Raw genomic sequence first — 20,444 nt, 5'->3', positions numbered from 1 at the left:
CTTTTAGAAGTGTGTTTTATGGTTGAGAATATGGTCTATTTTGGTGAATGTCCCATGTGAGCTTGAGAAAAGTGTGTATTCTGCTGTTGTTGGATGAAGTAGTCTACAGATGTCAGTTGTTTCCAGTAGATTGATGGTGCTTTTTTTTTTTTTTTTTAAAGATTTTATATATTTATTTGTCAGAGAGAGAGATTGAGCGCACAAGCAGGGGGAGCGGCAGGCAGAGGGAGGAGAAGCAGGCTCCCCGCTGAGCAAGGAGCTCGATGCAGGGCTCGATCCCAGGATCCTGGGATCATGACCTGAGCCAAAGGCAGATACATAACCGACTGAGGCACCCATGCGTCCCAGATGGTGCTTTTGAGTTCAACTATGTTCTTACTGTTTTTCTGCCTGCTGGATGTATCCATTTTTGACAGAGGGGTGTTAAAATTTCCAGCTGTAATTGTGGATCATTTCTTCTCCTTACAGTTGTATTATCAGTTTTTACCATACATATTTTGACACTCTGTTGTTAGGCACATATATATTAAGGATTGTTATGTCTTCTTGGAGAACTGACCCCTTTATCATTATGGTATGCCTCTTTTTGTCATTGGTAACTTCACTTGCTTTGAAGTCTGCTCTGTCTGAAATTAATGTAGCTTATTCCCACTCTATTTTGATTAATACTAGCATAGTATATTTTTCTCCATCTCTTTCCTTTTACTCTGTATGTGTCTTCATATTTAAGGTTGTTTCTTGTAGACAACATGTATTTGGGTCTTAGTTTTTGGTCCACTCTGACAGTCCATTTTTGTTTTTTGGGTTTTTTTTTTTGGTAAGACTTTATTTATTTGAGAGAGAGTGCAAGAGAGAACACAAGCTGGGGGCAAGGGCAGAGGAAGAAGGAGAAGCAGACTCCCCACTGAGCAGGGAGCCTGAGTGGGGCTTGATCCCAGGACCCCCGGAATCATGACTTGAGCTGAAGGCAGCCGCTTAACTGACTGAGCCACCCAGGCGCCCCTGATAGTTTCTGTTTTAATCGATGTAGTCCATTGATGTTTAAAGAAAGTATTGATATAGTTGAATTAATGTCTATTATATTTGTTATAGTTTGTTACCATAGTTCTTTGTTCCTATTGTTTTGTCTTCTACTCTTTTTGTGCCTGTTATGGTTTGAATCACACATTTTATATTATTCCAGTTTCTCTCCTTTTTTAGCATATTGGTTTACTTATTTTTACTTTTTTTAGTGGTTTCACTAGAGTTTACAGTGTAAGTTTACAATTCAGGTCTCCTTTCTCATAACACTGTAGTATTTCACAGATAGTCCAAGTACTGTATAATAACAAAATATTACTAATTCTTTGCTCTGGACTATCATAAGTGATGTTGGGATTTTCTGCTCTTTAACGGTTTGGTAGAATTCCCATGTGAAACCAACTGAATCTGGTACTGTTTTATGAAAAGTCCTTTAACTATTTTTTTAATGTGGAAATTAGTGGACTTTTGACTTTGTTGAAGTCAAAAGTCATTGTATTTTTCTAAAAAATTATTTCCTCTGGGTTTTTAAACTGCATAGAGTTGTGTGAAGAAATCTCATGTTTTTCTTTATTTTTCTTTGTTCTAAAGCCTGTTTTTACTTTGTTATATCTGATTTTAGATACTTATGCTTTTTTCCCTTTTCTTAATTAGGTAAGCCAGTATTCTTTTTTTGTTGTTGGTTTTTATTTTTTTTGTTGTTCTTTTTTTTCCCCAAAGAGTTAGCTTTTGGATTTATATTAGTTCTTTCTCTTTTCTAATACATTTGTTTTTTCTTTTATTCTATTTCTTTTATTCTTTGGTTTACTGTATTCCTTTTCTTTGTTGAATTGGTTGAGCATTTGTTTTCATTTGATTTATATTAGTATTTAACGCTTTAAACTTTGATAAATGGTTTAGCTGAATTTATGGATTTTATATGTCATGTTTTCATGATCATTATTTTCAAGAAATTCTCCTCTTTAGGTTTGGATTTCACCCATGATCCAATAATCTTTTAATTGCATGTTTTAAATTTTTCAGGTTGAAGAACTTTTTGTTATGTGTGTGTTATTTTGAATAAAAAAATAAGTTCTGTGTTATTACTCTTTATATTTCTATTTTTTTAACTTTAATGAGATTTTCTTTGTGACTTAAGGTATGGTCAGTTTATCTGAATTTTCCATGTGTGCTTGAAAAGAACGAGTATTTTCTACTTTTTTAGTTTTCAGATTCTAGAGTATATCTAAAACCTCTGTTGTTTTGATCTTCTGTATTTTTAATATCTTTGTCTACTTTCTCTTGGTTTGAGAAGATCTTGTTGAAGTATCTTAGTGGTATGTTTCTGTCTAGTTTTCTCTATACTTTCTGTACTTCACTGCTGTATTGAGTGCACAGATACAGAGATAATAACTGTTCTCTTTTCATTATAATTTTTTTTAACGCAGTGTTTAGAGATGACCTGAGTTTGGTTATCTGTTGAATGTTCTTTAAAGTATACAGTCTTATTTATTTGTGGCTCTGCTTATTATGAAACAAGATAATATAATTTTTGTGATCACTTCATAAAACAAAATCTCCATTAACCCTATTAGGGGAGTTTTCTTCAGTAGTTGTAAACAAATTATACTAGTTTCCCCAGTATAGATCTACATTTCTTTATTCTCTGTGTTTCTGTAATATTGAAAGGATCTGAAATTGTACATGTATGAGTAATTTAAAATTTTAAAATGTCTGATTATATCTATTCTAATAGCTATAGACTGAGCTGAGTTTTGGGGCTAGTGTTCAGGCCAAAAATCAGTGAACCATTGTTCATTTTTTAAAGATTTGACCCTTCATCAGAAGTGTCCAGTTGAAAAGTTTTGAAAACATTAAGGTGAGAACCATAATCTCAATAGCAGTTTTTTCCAGTTAATAGCTTTGATATGATATATGGTAGTAAATTACAGACAAGAAAAATTTGAATTAACATTAATTCTAGAGCTTCTGACGGAAAATTAAGAATTCACTAATGATGTTAGTGTTTGTGAAACTATATTTTTAGAGTAATAGGGTTTGGAATCACTGTTCTTTTTTTTTAAGATTTTATTTATTTATTTTAGAGATAGAGAGCAGCGGGGAGGAGCAGTGGGAGAGGGATGAGCAGACTCCGTGTTGAGCACGGAGCCCCATGCAGGGCTCCATACCATGACCCCAAGATCATGACCTGAGCCGAAATTGAGAGTTGGACGATTAACCAACTGAACCACCCAGACGTCCCTGGAATCATTATTCTTTAAAAATAAAAGATATGAAAAAAAAAAAAAAGTCTTTGTATAAAACAATTAGTGTTTAAAAACTCGATATTCTTTAATATAACAGAATTATTACTATAATCGATAATAGGTTTAGGCTAGTAATGGACAAATTTACACAGTTGTTTTAAAGTGAATATTAGTACAAGGGGAGAACTTCATTGGTATATAAATAATTGAGTTATTCTTTGACTAAATATTCTGTGATAACTTTTATCTATTAGTCTCAAAGGAAGTTTCTCCAAGTAACCTTCGGAAGATGTAAGGAAATGTAAGGAGATTATATGGGATAAATGGAAAACTTCGTCGAAGTAGATTTTTTTCCCCTTCCCATCTTCTTTGTCTCATCTAATACATAATAATATTGTTCCCTGTCATTAACAAAGAACAAACTTGTGTTAGGGATAAACAGACTTTATTTTAGGAACCAAATGTCAGTTCCACTACCATGGCCTAGGGTGGCTTGATCTGACCAATGGTTGTGGATAAGTCCAAGGGGGAAATAGTTGGCTATACTTCAAACAACGGGCAAAGTTTGATGTGATTGCTAAAGAATTGTTAATCTTGTTAAGAATTGTTAGTCTTGGGGTGCCTGGGTGGCTCATTCGGTTAAGCATCTGCTTTCAGCTCAGGTCATGATCTCAGGGTCCCTGTGCAGCAGGGAGCCTGCTTCTCTCTCTCTCTTTCTGCCCCTATCCCCTGCTTGTGTGGGCACATGCTCTCTCTCTCTCAAAATCTTTAAAAAAAAAAAAAAAAAAAAAGAATTGTTAGTATTAACTTTCCCTTTCAGCACTATTATGGTCTATATACTTTGAGGGCCCTCCCATTACAGTAATACTAGATCCTGGATAAGTGACGACAAACACATTTTAAATGCATTGCTGCTTTCTCAAAAATGCAAAAAAGCAGCAAAAACAAAGAAACACGAACAGGGAATTGAAACCAGGGATTAAGTAGCAAACCTGAAAGCTAGTGGTGACCTTGAAGCTTTTACTAGTAGTATTAGAGCTGGTCAGAGAGTAAGCCTTTGGTCCATCTGTGGAGAGAGAGTTGTTGAATTGAAAGATGGGAGCTGAAGAAATTACCCAGAATGCAACACATAAAGACAGAGTTATAGGAAATGTTGAAGAGGTTCAAAAATGTGAGGAAAATACTTAGAAAATTTAATGTACCTCTAGTTGGAACTCCAGGAAAAAATAGACCGTAGGAGAGTCAATATTGAAAGAAATAGTGCTGTGAATTTTCCGTAATTGATGAGACAAAGCTACAGATACAGAAAGCACAATACATACCAAATAGAATATTATTATGCAATTGCAAAATACCAAAGTTAGAGAAAATATTAGAAATTCCCCAAGAAAAAAAGGCAAGTCATCCTGCAAAGGAGCAACAGAATGACATCAATAGCAATGGAAGCCAAAAGACAGTGGGATAATATTTCCAAAGTGCTAATAAGATAAATCTGTCAACCCATAGCTGTATACCCAGTGAAATTATTTTTCAAGAATGAGGATATAATACAGACATTTTCAAATAAAATTGAGAGTGTTGAGTACTAGGAGACCTTCACTAAATAAAGAATATCTAAAAAGATACGTATCAGGGAGATAGCAAATGACCTTAGAAGGAGGGTCTGAAATGTGAATAGTAAAAGTGAACAGAGAAAATGTTTACTAGGTTAGACAGTCTGTTTTGTTAATGGCCTTTGAAGTTGTCAAAAGTGTGGCCTTATACTTTGAAGAGGTGAGGCATAGTACCAAAAGTGTAAGTGTAAATTGCTTTGAACTCCCCAGAATCCATTCCATCACTTTTTCATTTTGTAGCTGCATTGTGTTTTGGGGGAATTGACCCCAGTTCACTGCTAGGGCCTGATTAGTTTAATTCAGTCAGAAATGATCCCATTCTCCTTGATAATTCAGTTGATTCAGGAACCAGGCCTAAGTCATCTTGCCTGTGACCATTACCTGGGTGTTAGTTATTGACTTAGATGTAGTCATGTGACTGAAATTGGCCTACTCAAACTAAAGGAAAGAATTCTTATTTCATGATTGAGGGAGAGGCACACTGGGAGAACCTAGATTGCTTCTTATTATGGTAAAAGAAATGTGCCTTAATGTGAAGTCAACAGTAGGAATAGCAGAGCTGTGAGAAAGGAAAAAGAGCAGTAAGTTTGATCCCTAATGATTTCAGTGTGTTACTAAATCACCCAGCCCTGAAATTTGCTCTATTTTATGTGAGATTGTAGTTTAAATTTACAGTTTATAAGCTTATAGTATCTTATTTAAGCTCCACCCAAAACTTATACTGCAAAACAAGTTAGACTTCATTAATGCAAGTATAATTTCAGTTCTACATCAGGAGAAGTAAAAGCCATATGCTGTATACTGCTCTGACAAGACTAGATTAATTTTAGTTACCACGTTTTATTGAAGTACATTGGCAAATTAGTTGTCCAGGGAAGATGACAGAGTGAGGAAGAGTGTGAAAATCCTGAAATGTTAATGTATGATCAATGTGAACTATATCTTTGGCCTAGTATAAGAAGATGCTGAAGAGATTTAGTAATGCCGATGTTCACATATTTAAAGGGCTATTGTGTGAAAGAAGTATTAGATTTATTTTTACATGATCTAGGCATCAGAATTGATTGTAATCAGGAAGAATTCTGGAGAGGTGTAAGAGTTTTGATCAGTGTAAGAAAGAATGTTTTAGTACTTAGAGCTGTCTGAAAATGGGGACAAAGGGATGCAACAGTGAAGAGCTATCATCGGAGATGTAGGGAAGAAATTTTTTTTCTGAAATTCTCCTAACAGGACTTTCATAACTATATAGTATTAGAAAAATTTTCTACATAGGGCAGGAGGAGGTTGAATTATATTATTTACAAAGACCCCTAGCATTTTATTATTCTAGTTGCTAATCCAGTTATTGTAATACTGGTTTTCAGCTCTTAACCTCAATACTTATTTTTAAGTCAAATTCTTGGTAATGCTTCCTTACTATCTAAAAACAAAATTCATAATGAATATTATCTGTCCATATATATAATGTTTAAGGAATAAATGTGAATGTAATATAAAATGAAAATAAAGTAAAAGTCCACAATCATTTATTCCATTTCTGAAATCCAAGACATTTTTAAAACCAAACATTTTTCCTAAGTCAGGCATAGATTTATTTGAAAGCAAAACCTAATTTTAATTGACATGAAGCTAATTATAGTCTTTATACAATTGGCGAATTCATGTTTTGCTGCAAAAATATTCGTGTGTTTGATCACAGGTTGCTGCTCCAGACCCTACTGGTGGTGTTACTTAATATACTTTGAAGTCCAAAAAAATTCTGAATTCTTAAAATATCTTATCCCAACGGCACTGGCTGAAATATTTTAGTTCATTAACAAGTATTTCAACATGTACATGTTCTGGGATGGCTAATTTAGAATGCATAATGAAGTAATCAAACAGCTGCACATCTGATTAATATGTTTGCATTTAAAAGAAATAAGATGACGAGCTGCTCTGTTCTAGAGGTGAGAGAGCAGGCCATGCTGTGCTACATGGGACAGGGAATACCAGACCCTGTTTATTTGAATATGGTAAATGAAAGGGAGAAATAACTGACAAAGGAATAACATGCCTAACCAAATTATGCCTAAACATTGTTGACTTGAAAAAAATGGGGAAATGTGACATTTTTAAAAATGATCTGAGCCTTCGTAATAATTGTTATCAGAACAGTTCCTATATTTTGATAGTGACAAAATATTAGGAAAAAAAATGTATCTTCTAACTTGAATGAGATTCCATTATTATTGAAGCCTGCATTCAGTCTCTAGTACTTAATAACAGAAGTCATATGTGATCTCTTGAGGACAGTATCAGAGTCCTATTAAAGGACAATAGCCTTTAAAAAAAAAAAAAGAGGGATGCCTGGGTGGCTCAGTCCGTTAAGCGTCTGCCTTTGGCTTAGGTCATGATCCCAGCATCCTGGGATTGAGTCCTGCAATGGGCTCCTTGCTCAGCAGGGACCTGCTTCTCCCTCGGCCTGCAGCTTCCCCTGCTTGTGCTTTCTCTCTCCCTCTTTCTCTCTCTGACAAATAAATTAAATCTTTAAAAAAAAAAAAAAAGACAATAGCTCAAAAATTACATAATTTCATTGTATAGGGTGAATGTTTTGAAATATTTACGTAACTTATTAAGGAAATTTATTAAGATGATTACATTTTTGGTTCTAAATCTTATAAATACTCTGTTACACACTTGCAGGTTCTTTGTTTATTTTGCAGTATCAGCACTGTGGCTCTGAAACTCTTTTCAACTAAATTATATTTGAATATTACATGATAATTTAAGTAGGAAACTGTATCTTTCAATAATTTGGAGATAACTTTCTATAAATTTTTGATATAACTTGTACTAGTTTATATTTATAGTGAGTTTAATCCGCAGAACATTCAAAAGTTGCGTGGAGGGCACCTAGGTGGCTTAGTCAGTTAAGTGTCCAACTCTTGATCTCAGCTCAGGTTTTGATCTCAGGATCCTGAGTTCAAGCCCCACACTGTATGGGATATAAAATAGTTAGTTCATCATTGATACTCTTTAGAATATAGTTTAAGAATAAAAATAGATCATGTTCCTTTTTTTCCTTTTGTCTTATGTATAAATAGGATCGATCCTTCCTCCCTCCTTCCCTCCTTTCCTTCCTTCCCCTCTTTCTTTCTTTTGACCTCTTACCATTTTCCATGGCTGGTTGTACTCTTGTAGAATCTTTTATAATGACTTTGGTCCACCTTTACTGTCTTAAAGCAATTATATATGTCATTTAGCAAGTGATACAGCATGACTTTATACTTAAATATGTAAAATTAGGGGCAATTATAATATATACTAGAGTTTTTTAAAAAGAAGACTTCAAAGAGAAATTAATTTTGTGTCTTAAGCAGCCCCATATATGTTTGGTAAAGAACTTTCAGCAATTAACGTCTTTGTGTGTTAGTTTCTTTCATAGGCAGGATTTAAACTTAATAAAAGTGAGACACTGTGGTAGGAGGGTAACAGTTCCATAACACTGGTTACTTTATTTTCTTACCACTTAGTAAAATGTTGTTTGGAGTTTTTATGTAATAGGATATTTAATTAAATGTTATCAGCTAAATTACTATCATCCTGTTTTGTCTGTAGGATACTGTTAGACTTGGAATAAAATGTAGAATTTTCTGGTTTTTAGCTACAGTATAAGGACTAATTTTCATTTTAGCTACCATTTTGGTTTCATCAAAATAGGGAAAAATCTTTTTTAAAAAGCATTTATAAAATTATCAAATGAGTTTGGATTTATCTTTAGGTGTATGGGGAAATGGTGTTATATTAGTATATGACAAATTTTAGATTAGTAATTATTTTTGATAATCTACTATGAACAGTGTAGCTGTTTTTTAGTCCTTTTTTAATGTAGTCACTTATCAGTCCTTTTATTTTATCCATCTTAAACAGTTTTTTCCCCTAGAAACTTAGAAATAGAAACTTGGTATGTTGTAGACTATCCAGTGCTGATTAAATATTTGCATTGTATATTTTAAAATCTCAGTTATTCCTTTTACTATGTTGCTGTTCTTTAATAAAATAGTATTCTCATTGCAGTGCTAACGCTAGAACTTGTCACGTTTTTTGCTTAGTGGTTAAGTGATTATCTGCAAAACAGATTCAAAAAAAAATGAAGCTAGAAATATTCTGTATTATAGTAACTATCTCATAATTTTTTTTAAATATAGTAATATGTATGTATGTATATACTTTCTAGAAAGAATCTTCAAGAGGGAGACATAGGGAAAAGGAAGACATAAAAATCACTAAGGAGAGAACTCCAGAAAGTGAAGAAGAAAATGTAGAATGGGAAACTAATAGAGATGGTGAGTTTCAAAAAATCTTTGTTTATATCGTCAATTTATTGATTATTTACTTTGTAGATTTTTTGGGCTTCAAAACACTTTGCAACTGTGATCTCCTTGTTGTTTCAGAATCATCTTATTGCCTTGTTTCTACCTTACTGAGTTAGAATACAGAAAATGGCTTGTGGTAGCGGAACAAAGGCAGAGAAAGCTGTTCACACTGCATTTTTCAACTTCCCCATCCTTTTTCCCCCTAGAACTATATTGGGTAGCATCAGAGTCCTTTGAAATTGTATTACTTTTCTAAGTTTTTTTAGTTCCTCAATACCAAGGTTAAAAAAAATTATGTCTAAATTTTGTTTTTCACATAAAATATTAAAATGAGATTTTTAAATCTTAAGGATCTGGGAAAATTATTTCCAAGAAATTTTGTAGACTTTCATCTTTCAGAAGAAATCCAGTTCGAATAATTGATATCAGAGATTTGTTGATGAAAAATAGCAAAATCATCTTTGCATCATTGTCTTAACAAATTAGCATTTGTTTTCCACACCATGAATATTCTCTCTTCTTCTTCATTTCTGTGACCTTCTGAAGGTGAGCACTGTAGCCTCACACTATCAAATATAGAGAAAGAGAACTCACATTTGTTGAATGCTTTGGGTGTGCTGGGCATTTTAATATAATTTATGTAATTACCTTATTAATTCAGTAGCTTTGTTATTGTACTTACAGATGACAAAACTAAAGAGTATGAGAATTTAAGCAACTTCCTTAACAGTAAACTGATAACTTAGACCAGAAGTTAAAAAACAATAGCTTTTGGGCCAGCCACCTGTTTTTGCAAATAAAGTTTTGTTGGAACACAGCCATGCCCATTTGGTTACATATTTTCTGTAGCTGCTTTTTAGCTACAGTGGATGAATAGACATCTGTGAGAGCCAAGAGCCTGTAAGCCTAAAATATTTACTCTTACATTTAAAACAGTCTCTGAGGACTTGTATTCTGATGTGTGAAAAGTGTGCTAAATGCCTCTCCAGTAATTCGAACATCAGTATTTTTTAAGGAAATCCATTCCATCTTTGGACAGTGTTGTCTACTTAAAACTTACTGCTAAAAATAGATAGGAAACTTCCCTATGATTACTTTATTGGGATTTCATAAGCCAATTTAATACCTTCTACAAAATAGAAGCAGCTAAAATGTCCCATTGTAGTTAATTAAGTAGTTAATATACTGAAATAAAATATTACAGACCTTTACTGTTAAAGGTTGGATAGTGAACTTTTCCTAAGTTTGAAAGGATTAACTCAACACACTCAGCATTCTTTTGATTTTAGTTATTTGTGGATAAAAAAACACTCTGAAATGTACTAGATACTTCTTATCTTTAAAAACAAAAATTTCTCTGTTCCCATTTAAACGGTTTAGAAAAGCTTAAGACAGTTCTCTCCTTGTTTTCATAATAGCTATTTCAAACCCTCTCCTTAAATCTCCCAATGAACCCATCATAGTTCCTGTCTGCTGTTTACTGCACATAGACCATGCAACTCACCGTCCACTAACTCCCTCAACTTCCTCTATCATACTTCCAAATTAGTCTCCTTTTCCCACCTGAACTTTACTATTTCCCTTTTGCTCTATGTAAGAAGCCTCCCTTCTGCTGTATAAGGTTGTATTTCCCTATATTCTGGATCCGATTTCCTCCCCCCCTCTGAAGTCTTGTTCATTTAGCATACATTCTCTTTTATGTATCTTTAACATCCATCTGGATACTTTTTCTCTTCTCTCCATGTGACTTTCAGCCATTACCCTGCTTATCCCCACTTTACAACTAAATTCTTGAAGTAGTTCTGTACCTTATTGTCTTTACTTTTTCACCTCAATAGTTAACTCCGTTTTCTGACCCATATCTTCACTAAAACTGCTCTTCAAAATTACTAATAACCTCCTCTTTGCTAAATGAACGGAGACCTACTTGTCTCTCTTCTGTAATCTCTCTGTAGCATTTGAGAGCCTCTGTCTTCTGGAAGCACTTTCCCCTTGGATTTCATCTATCTATCCCTCTTCAGGTTTCTGTCTTCCTTTGAAGCCCTTCAGTCTTCTACAGAGGTTCTTTATATTTTATCTCTCTCTTAAATGTTGCTTCCCAAGGCTTTGCTCTAGACTGTCATCTTTAAAAAAAACTAAAGTGATTTTACTACAGGAGCCTTTTATGTACAAAATTCCTTTAAAAGGTGAGTAGATGCCTTTTATATATAGTTTCACATATAAAATATACACATGGCTATTTATTACAGTTTCTCTTGATTAGAACTCAAAGGTTTTGATCATTTATCTCTATATATTAAAGATATGCTTGAAGGAATATTGACGCATGGATTTAGCCATCTCAATCCCCAGATACTGAGACTGTGAACTAGTTTAATAGGCTTTCCTTCTACATTTTCAATCTAAAGTGAGTAGCAATTTTAGCCAGACTCAGAAGAAATTGTTCTATACCAATATTTCTCAAACTTTTTGGTCTTAGGACACTTTTCACTTTTTTAAAGGATCCCAGACAGCTTTTTTTTTTTTTTTTTTTTTTAAGATTTATTTATTTGAGAAAGGGAGAAGAGAAAGAGGGCATAAGTAGGGGGAAAGGGGGAGAGGGAGAGAGAGTCTTGAGCAGACTCTGTGCTGAGTGTGGAACCTGATGCAGGGCTCAGTCTCAGCCATCCTGAGGTCAGGACCTGAGCCAAGACCAAGAGTCGAATGTGTAATCGACTGTGCCACCCCCCCCCCCCCCAAACAACTTTGCCTGGTGGATTATCTGTTTCAATTCTTACCGTATTAGAAATTGAATCTGAGAAATTTTTTAAATATTTATGAATTTATTTAACAATGACAATAATAAACCCAGCTTATACGTTTACAAAAAATAGACATGTTTTGCAAATTAAAAATAAAAATTACGAGGAGGAGCAGTGTTTTACATGTTTTTGTAAATCTTTGTAACATCTGGCTTAATAGAAGACATAAGGATTTTCGTATCTGCTTCTGCATTCAGTCTATTAATGGTATTACATATCATGTGACTTCTAGAAAACTCCACTATATAGTCAGGAAAGTATAATAAACTGGTCAAATAGTATAGTATTATAGAAATATTTTTGATCTTCTAAAACTCCCAGAATTGTCTTAGGGTTCCCAGAAGTTCTCAGACCACTCTTTGAGAACCACTTGTTTCTAGAAGTGGCTTCTGCTTTCAGTTGTTTTCCCTTTGCCTAGCCACCTTTTCTCAATTTTAATTTTTCCTTCCAGATGAAATCATACTTTTAGGGCATCATTACCATCTATGTATTAATGACTCCAATATCTAGAGCTCTCAGTTGAGGCATCTATCAACTGGATATCTCTATCTGATTTCCTTATATAGAGTACCACTTTCCAACAAGGCCCCCCAAACCTGGGAATCATTATTTGATACTCCGTCCCCTCAACCTAGACATTTATAGAGTTCTGACGTTTCTACCTACTGAATATCTTTCAGAACTATCTACTTTTCTACATGACTACTAATATTTTGGTTACTAAGATATTTGTGTATTGCCTTCAAATATATTTTACCAAAATAACCTAACCTCATGCCTTGAGGTTAATCTTGTCTCCTAATTCATTCCCCTCTTGAAAGTCAGAATAATCTTAAAAGAATTTTTTTTACTAAAGTATAGTATACATTCAGAAGAGTGCATGATTCATGTGTGCAACTCGTTGAATTTTCACAAACAGAACAGACTTGTATAACCAGCACCCAAATCAATAAATAGAAAGTTAATAGTATCCCGTAAGCCCCCTTGTGCTCCCTTTCCAGTCACCACCTCTCAACCCCCACTTCCCAAAGGTATCTACTGCCCTGATTTCTACCACCATTGATTAGTTTTGTCTGTTTTTGAGCTATGTATAAATGGAATCTATAGCACTACTCTTTTTATGTTTAGCTTCTTTTACTTACAATATATTTTTGAGGTTGCACCATATTGTTTACTGCATGTACTTGTAGTTCATTATTATTGCTATATAGTATTTCATTGTATGAATATACCATAATTTATCCATTCTTCTGTTGATAACCATTTGAGTAATTTCTAGTTTTGAGCTATTATGAATAAAGTGCTATTACTATTCTTAATCATGTCTTTTGCTAAACATGTACCCATTTCTCTCCTGTTTATGCCTGGGAGTAGGATTGCTGGGCCGCAGAATTTGCATATGTTCATCTTTAGTAGATAATTTAAAAATGGTTGTTGTTTTTTATATAGTATTTTTTTGTTTTTTTTCATCTTAGCCATTCTGGAGGTGTGTGCTGGTATCTTACTGTGGTTTCAGTGTGCATTTCCCTAATGACCAATAAAGTTGAGAACTTTTTCTCCCACTGTATAATCTGCTTCGTAAACTGTGTGTTCCAGACTTGCCTGTTCTGTTGTATTACCTGTTTTTAATTGTTGAGAATTCCTTTTATATTTTGGATATAAGATCTTTATCAGATATATGTATTCCAAATCTCTTCTTCCACCCTGTGAGTTACAGAATGCTCTTATGAAAGAATAAATTGCTTCACTTCATTCCTCTGTTTAAAATTCGGATTTCCCGGGGCGCCTGGGGTGCTCAGTTGGTGGAGTGTCTGACTCTTGGTTTTGGCACAGGTCGTGATCTCAGGGTCACTGGTTGGAGCCGCGCATTGGGCTCTGCACTCGGCAGGAGTCCGCTTGAGATTCTCTCTCCCTCTCCCTCCTTCTGTGCTCCTCCCCCTGCTGGTGCATGTGCACGCACACTCTCTCTCTAGCTCTCAAATAAATAAATAAAATCTTTTAAAAAAATTTGGATTTCCCATTTCCTTCAGGATCAAGTACAAATTCTTATTTTACAGAACTTTTCATTACCTGGTTGCTTCCTTTATTTCCAACTCTTCACCCCCAGGTCTGTGTTTTTTATTTGGTTACTTAAACTTCCTCTTATTTATTTATCATAGGGACTAGTGCAGTAACATAAAAAGCAAAAGTATCATTACAGGAGAAGAGAAAATATATGAACATATTTTGGTAATCTTAGCGGTGGATACATTCTCCTGAAGTAAGGCATAAAACCCAGAAGCCTTATTTGAGTTACAAAGATTTAAATTTTCTATATAACTAAACTGTAATTTAATAATTAAAAGATCAGCATAAGAAAGTATTTGACATGTGTAACGTGTAAGCATATAGCAAAAACACTATGTAAACATATAATGAACTTCCACAAATACAAGAAAAAGATATAGTCCAGTTGAAAAATGGGCAAAAAACAAAAATTAGGTAATTCATAGAGGAAATAGACGTGGTCAGTAAATGCTCAGGCTCACTACAGAAGAAAGCCAATGAAAATAAAAAGGTAGCATTTTTCACCCATCAGATGGGTGAAAATGAAAAATACTAATATTATGAAGTGGGAGTTTCCATTGGCAAAGTTATTTTGGAGTGCAGTTTGGCAATATTAAAATAAAATTATGCTTTTCTTTGATCCAGCAAATCTAGTTTGAGAAATCTGTCCTAAAGAAATAATTTGCACTTGTGAATCAGGGAAGCTGTCAGAATGTTCACTGAAGTATTGTTTATAGAGCAAAATATTGAAAACAAACTGAGTGTGTGTCAGAGAGAAACTGATTAAATAAATTACAATATGTTCATATCATGAAATGCGTTACAGATGTTAAAATGAAAATGGTTGATCTCTACGCATGACATGGAAAGATTTTTTTTTTTAAGATTGTATTTATTTTAGAGAGTGAGGGCAAATGGTAGGAGGGGCAGAGGGAGAGAGATAATCTCAAGCATCTCTGCACTGAGCGTGGAGCCCGACGCAGGCTCCATCCCTGGACCCTGAGCCATCCAGGCGCCCCTGGAAAGATATTTCTATAGGGCAGTGTGTGTAGTTTTAGTCCCATTATTTTAAAGAGTATAAATATAAAGGTTTATTTTTATGCATACAACACTAAACTAGTAACAGTGTTACCACTGGAGTAAGGATGGCAGTGGGAGGAGTGTAAGGGAATTTCATATTTTCATATTTTACCCTGTGTACTTAAGAATTAAGACATTTATTTATTTATTTATAAAGATTTTATTTATTCATTTGAGAGAGAGAGCACAAGCAGGGGGAGAGGCAGAGGGAGAAGGAGAAGCAGACTCCCCGCTGGGCTGGGAGCCCGACATGGGGCTCTGGGGCTCTATCCCAGGACCCGGAGACCATGACCTGAGCCGAAGGCAGACGCTTAACCATCTGAGCCACCCAGAATTAAGACTTTTAATAGTGAGAATGTATAGGTTAAAGACAAAAGGAAATACTTAAATATATATAGTCTTTAATCCACATACCTACACATTTTATGTATCTATGATTATTTGCATAAAATGGATTACTGGAAGTAAAATTGTTATATTAAAAGGTATGAATATTCTTAAGGCTTTTACCCATGTTGCCAAATTACTTTCCAAGATAGATGTAGTAGTTTACATTGTTACCTTCAGAAAATGAACATACCTTTTATCTGTACCTTTGCTAATACTTAGTACTATAACTAGAAAAAAATGACTCTTTCATACATGAAAAAGCTATATTTATCTATCATTTGCATTTTTTTCTTTTTGTGAATTGCCTGTTTGTGTCCTTGCTCATTCTCCTTTGAATCAGTATGAACTCTTATTATATATTAAGAACGTTGGGGCACCTGGGTGGCTCAGTCAGTTAAGCATCTGCCTTTGGCTCAGATCACGGGCTCCCTGCTCCACGGGGGGGGGTCTGCTTCTCCCTCTCCCACAGCCTGCTGCTCTCCCTGCTTGTGCTCTCTCTCTGTCAAATAAATAAATGAAATCTTAAAAAAAAAAAAAAGAATGTCAACCTTACGTATTGTATTTTTCTATTATATATGTTCTTAAAATCTCTGCCTTATAAAATATGACATTCTAATTATATTTAATATTTTTCTAATGACTTAGACTAGTCATCTATATGAATCAGTTTTTATTAGGCAATTATGATAATCAAGCTATAAAATATGAGAGACATTTTCTAAATTTATTAAAGGGTTTCAGACTTATTTTTGTTTTGAGTTTCATTTTATGTTTTGTGCCTTCTCATTTTTCATTTTTTGTAGGAGACTATCAGTTGCATCATGCCTATTTTGTAGCTCATCTCTTATAGGCCAGGAAAACATCTTCCTTTTGTTTATAATAGATAGCCATAAAATAAGAATAAGTAGTATCTGAGTGAAGACTTGAGAGCTTTTCCTCTAAGCAAAATATATTAGTTATAGTACATTGATTTTAACTGTTCAGGCTTAGCCCCTTGTGGGGTAGTTGGGGACTGAAGGACTGAAAGCCAGCTTCTCATTTTTTACATGTGTTCTATATTGGTGCTATTTCCAGATAGCAGTTTTTAGAGGGACGCAGGACATTATTGATAATACCTTTAAAAATGCTATAAATTACTCTTTGCAGTTAATTATTCTTCGCTTTGTTTTATACATACTTAGTATTTAGTTATGGAATTTTTATCTGTTAATATTTTAAGAATGCCATCAAACTGAATCTTTGAACCCTATTACTCACTGATACAAAGTGTCAGAATGCACAGTAATACTGAAGATAGCCATTATTTATTTACTTAAATTTAGTATCTCCTGGGGCATCTGGGTGGCTCAGTTGGTTAAGTGTCTGCCTTTGGGTCAGGTCATGATCTTAGGGTCCTGGGATAGAGCCCAGCGTCAGGCTCCCTGCTCAGCAGGGAGTCTGCTTCCCCCTTTCCTTCTGCCCCTCCCTCCTGCTTGTGCGCTCTCTCTCTCAAGTAAATAAATAAAATCTTAAAAAAAATTCAGTATCTCTAATCATTTTATCTAGTAAAAGCTTTATGTCCTTAAATATTTAGTGATTGCTTTCTGATTGAAAAATGTGGTTTAGTCTATTTTATATATTTACTGAAAAATTGTCATCATCTTCTATTAGATGGGTAATCAATTTAGTTACACAGTTAAAGGCTATATAGCTACCCTCTCAGTTCCCAAGCATATAAATGGATAGTTGGCATTATAATGTATTTGGTCTGTGCATGACAATGATGTTCATTTTCTTTTTTTTTAAAGACTTCATTTATTTATTTTGAGAGAGAGAGAGATCATGAGCAGAGGGGAAGGGTAGAGAGAGAAGCAGGTTCCCTACTGAGCATGGAGCCTGATGTGGGGCTCGATCCCAGGACCCTGAGATCATGACCTGAGCCGAAGGCAGACGCTTAACCAACTGAGCCACCCAAGCGCCCTGATGTTCATTTTCTTGTGCTTTAAGCAATCAAGTAGAACAACCTATCTTCGTTGTTTTTTAGTTCTTCATTTTATTTCTTTACCCCAGGTTAAGGAATGGTGATCTTAAGTGCTAAAACTATCGTTTGAGAAGACACTTCAGTTCCTAAGCAGTCAAGCCCAACATTGTCATGTGTTAGGATAGGAGGCACTGAAATTCCTTCCTCTGGGCTTTTTGGCATTATAGCAAATGAGGGTGAGGGGTTGGGTGGCAGTGCCAGTAGCCACTGAAAGCTTTCGCATATTGTGATGAAATCGCTCTGCACACCATTCTTTCTTTTTTTTCCTTTAACCAGCCATCATATTTTTTTCACTGGAAAAGGTGAGTGGAAGTAAAGGCATGGTATCAGATCTGTTGAGGAGATAGGCAGTTCTAATCTAAGGAACCAGTACAAATCGCTTATAATGGAAATGTTACAGCTCCCTCAGACATTAGCTCATGTACACATTAGTATTAAAATTATCAGACTTTAGTTTTAGATACAAATCAGTTGTGTCACTAGTAAAAAAAGATTATGGAAGCAATGTAGGACACCTAATGCAACCTTCATTTAATACTAATGAATCCTTAAAGTCAAGGAGATAATGAAATCACATCATATTCAGGATGAAATATTGAAGGCTTTGGTATCTTTAATATTTACAATTTACATGTTAGTTTTTAATTGTATCTTTTAAAAATTCCGTCTCCTAACCAAAATCCCAACGCCAGGCAACCCAAAACCACTTTCAGAAAACCCAAGAATCTTAAAAATGTTTGGCGTTTCATAAAGAAATCAACCATGTTGATTTTAATCCTTTATAGAAACAGTACATATTTTATCTTTGAGAAGTATGTTAATTCTAATGAAAGAATCTACCATTTTAATTTGTATAAAAAATTAGTGGAAAAAAATTTCTCTAATTTTTGGTATAGATAATAGTTTCTGACAAGTAATGTAATTTTTATTTTAAAGATTCTGACAATGGAGATATTAATTATGATTACGTTCATGAATTGTCATTGGAAATGAAGCGTCAGAAGATACAGAGGGAATTAATGAAGCTGGAACAAGAAAACATGGACAAGAGAGAAGAAATTATTATTAAAAAAGAGGTATGCTGTTTATTGAAATTACGTTAATAATTAGCATCAAATAAATGGCTATTGATCAGAGAATTCATTAGCTCTATCTTAAATAGTATTAGGATATTGATACACTGATCAAATTATTGTATATCAACTACATATATGTCAATCATTTAATCTTCACATTATTATATAATAAATATGAAATATTTTTGCTTCTGAACAGGTAAAAAACTGAGGTTGTATTGCGTAGAGTCGCCAGCTAATGTTAAATGGGATTTGAATCTATGTATGTCTGTTTTTTAGGCCTAAGCTATTTCTAGAATACTTGTTTATTTTCTAAAGAGTAGAAATGCAACTTATTTGAATATAATTTGTGATTTTTCTGAGGAGATTTTGAAGTTTTATAATTTTAGTTTGCTTTATTGATATTAGTGTTAAGTTAGGGCAATTAATTATCATATTGGTTAAAAGCATGTGTTTAGGAGTCAGATTAATCATGGTGTCTATAATAGCATTTAATATTTCATCTGAAGTTTGGTATGTTTTAGAAACACCTACTTTGTTGTCTGATTATAACAGCCATGATTGAAGGAGTTTCTGAATTGACTAACTGAATTCTTTTAAAAGGTTTCACCAGAAGTGATTAGATCAAAATTATCTCCATCACCTTCTCTAAGAAAATCAAGCAAATCTCCAAAGCGAAAATCAAGCCCTAAGTCGTCATCTTCAGCAAGCAAGAAAGACAGGAAGACTGCTGCAGTATCCTCACCCTTATTGGACCAGCAGAGGTCAGTAGGGTGGTAAATAATGCCAGAATGAAATAGCTTTTTCTGAAATGATACTCAAAAGAATTAGTAGATTACAGAAGGGTACTTAATAATACTTTCAGTTGGGCGCCTGGGTGGCTCAGTTGGTTAAGCGACTGCCTTCGGCTCAGGTCATGATCCTGGAGTCCCGGGATCGAGTCCCACATCGGGCTCCCTGCTCGGCAGGGAGTCTGCTTCTCCCTCTGACCCTCTCATGCTCTCTCTATCTCATTCTCTCTCTCAAATAAATAAATAAAATCTTAAAAAAAAAAATATTAAAAAAAAAAAAAATAATACTTTCAGTATTTAATGTAAATTTTTTTCTTCTAAAAAAAGGTACAAAAAGTTTAAATTTAAAAGAAAATTATACAGAACAATAAAACAGATGTCTGTGTCCCACCTACATATGCTTCAGAGCTTTTTATTTTTTAAGAATAAAACATAATACATATATATCCTGTCTTTCCCTCTTGAATTTGTTATTTTTGATACTTGTGCATGTGTGTTTATACTTTCATATGTATTATTTTTATCTGTTTAATCTTAATACTTATATTAAAGCTTTGCTTCTGCAACTTTCTTTTTCACTTAACGTTTTTTATATTTATATTGGTGTATATAGCCTTTTTTTCATTTGAGTACTTATACTATATTTACTTTTCTGTTATTGAACATTGACGTTGTTTTCAGTTTTTCACTATTACAAGTTATACACAGTGAATGTTCTTCCTTGTGCACGTCGTTCTGAGATTAGATTCTTTATAGCCTATATATAGCAGTATGAAGATACTGGAATTATTCCAGTAACCAGTTGAGGAAATAAAAATAGAAATAGGAAAATATGATTACATTGAGGGACTAATAATAAGACAGAAGACACTTTCCCACTTAATGTCACTCTATACTATTTAAATTTTATTTTAATTAAAGTACATATACTAATTTTCTTTAAGAAAAAAACCTAAACCTCTTCCCAACATATGACCAGTTGGCAAACTGTCTATCTGAACCC

The 20,444-nt window shown here is 34.0% G+C and overlaps 1 protein-coding gene across 6 annotated transcripts in view; it reads left to right on the top strand.

Annotated features, from left to right (window-relative positions):
* The window catches only part of ZC3H13 (zinc finger CCCH-type containing 13), a 93,963-nt gene that overhangs the window by 16,075 nt on the left and 57,444 nt on the right, over positions 1 to 20,444 (top strand). For all 6 annotated transcript variants that reach the window (XM_032402997.1, XM_032402999.1, XM_032402998.1 and 3 more), the window contains exons 5-7: positions 9,099 to 9,207; positions 18,511 to 18,650; positions 19,254 to 19,414. In XM_032402997.1, the coding sequence (XP_032258888.1) occupies positions 9,099 to 9,207; positions 18,511 to 18,650; positions 19,254 to 19,414 (410 nt within the window). The remainder of the gene's footprint in view (positions 1 to 9,098; positions 9,208 to 18,510; positions 18,651 to 19,253; positions 19,415 to 20,444) is intronic.

The sequence above is a fragment of the Phoca vitulina genome, unplaced genomic scaffold, assembly GCF_004348235.1.
Source record: "Phoca vitulina isolate PV1807 unplaced genomic scaffold, GSC_HSeal_1.0 scaffold5, whole genome shotgun sequence".
Classification (NCBI taxonomy): Eukaryota; Metazoa; Chordata; class Mammalia; order Carnivora; family Phocidae; genus Phoca; species Phoca vitulina.
Note: the sequence above shows the minus strand (reverse complement) of the source record. Positions and strands in the feature narration are given on the sequence as shown.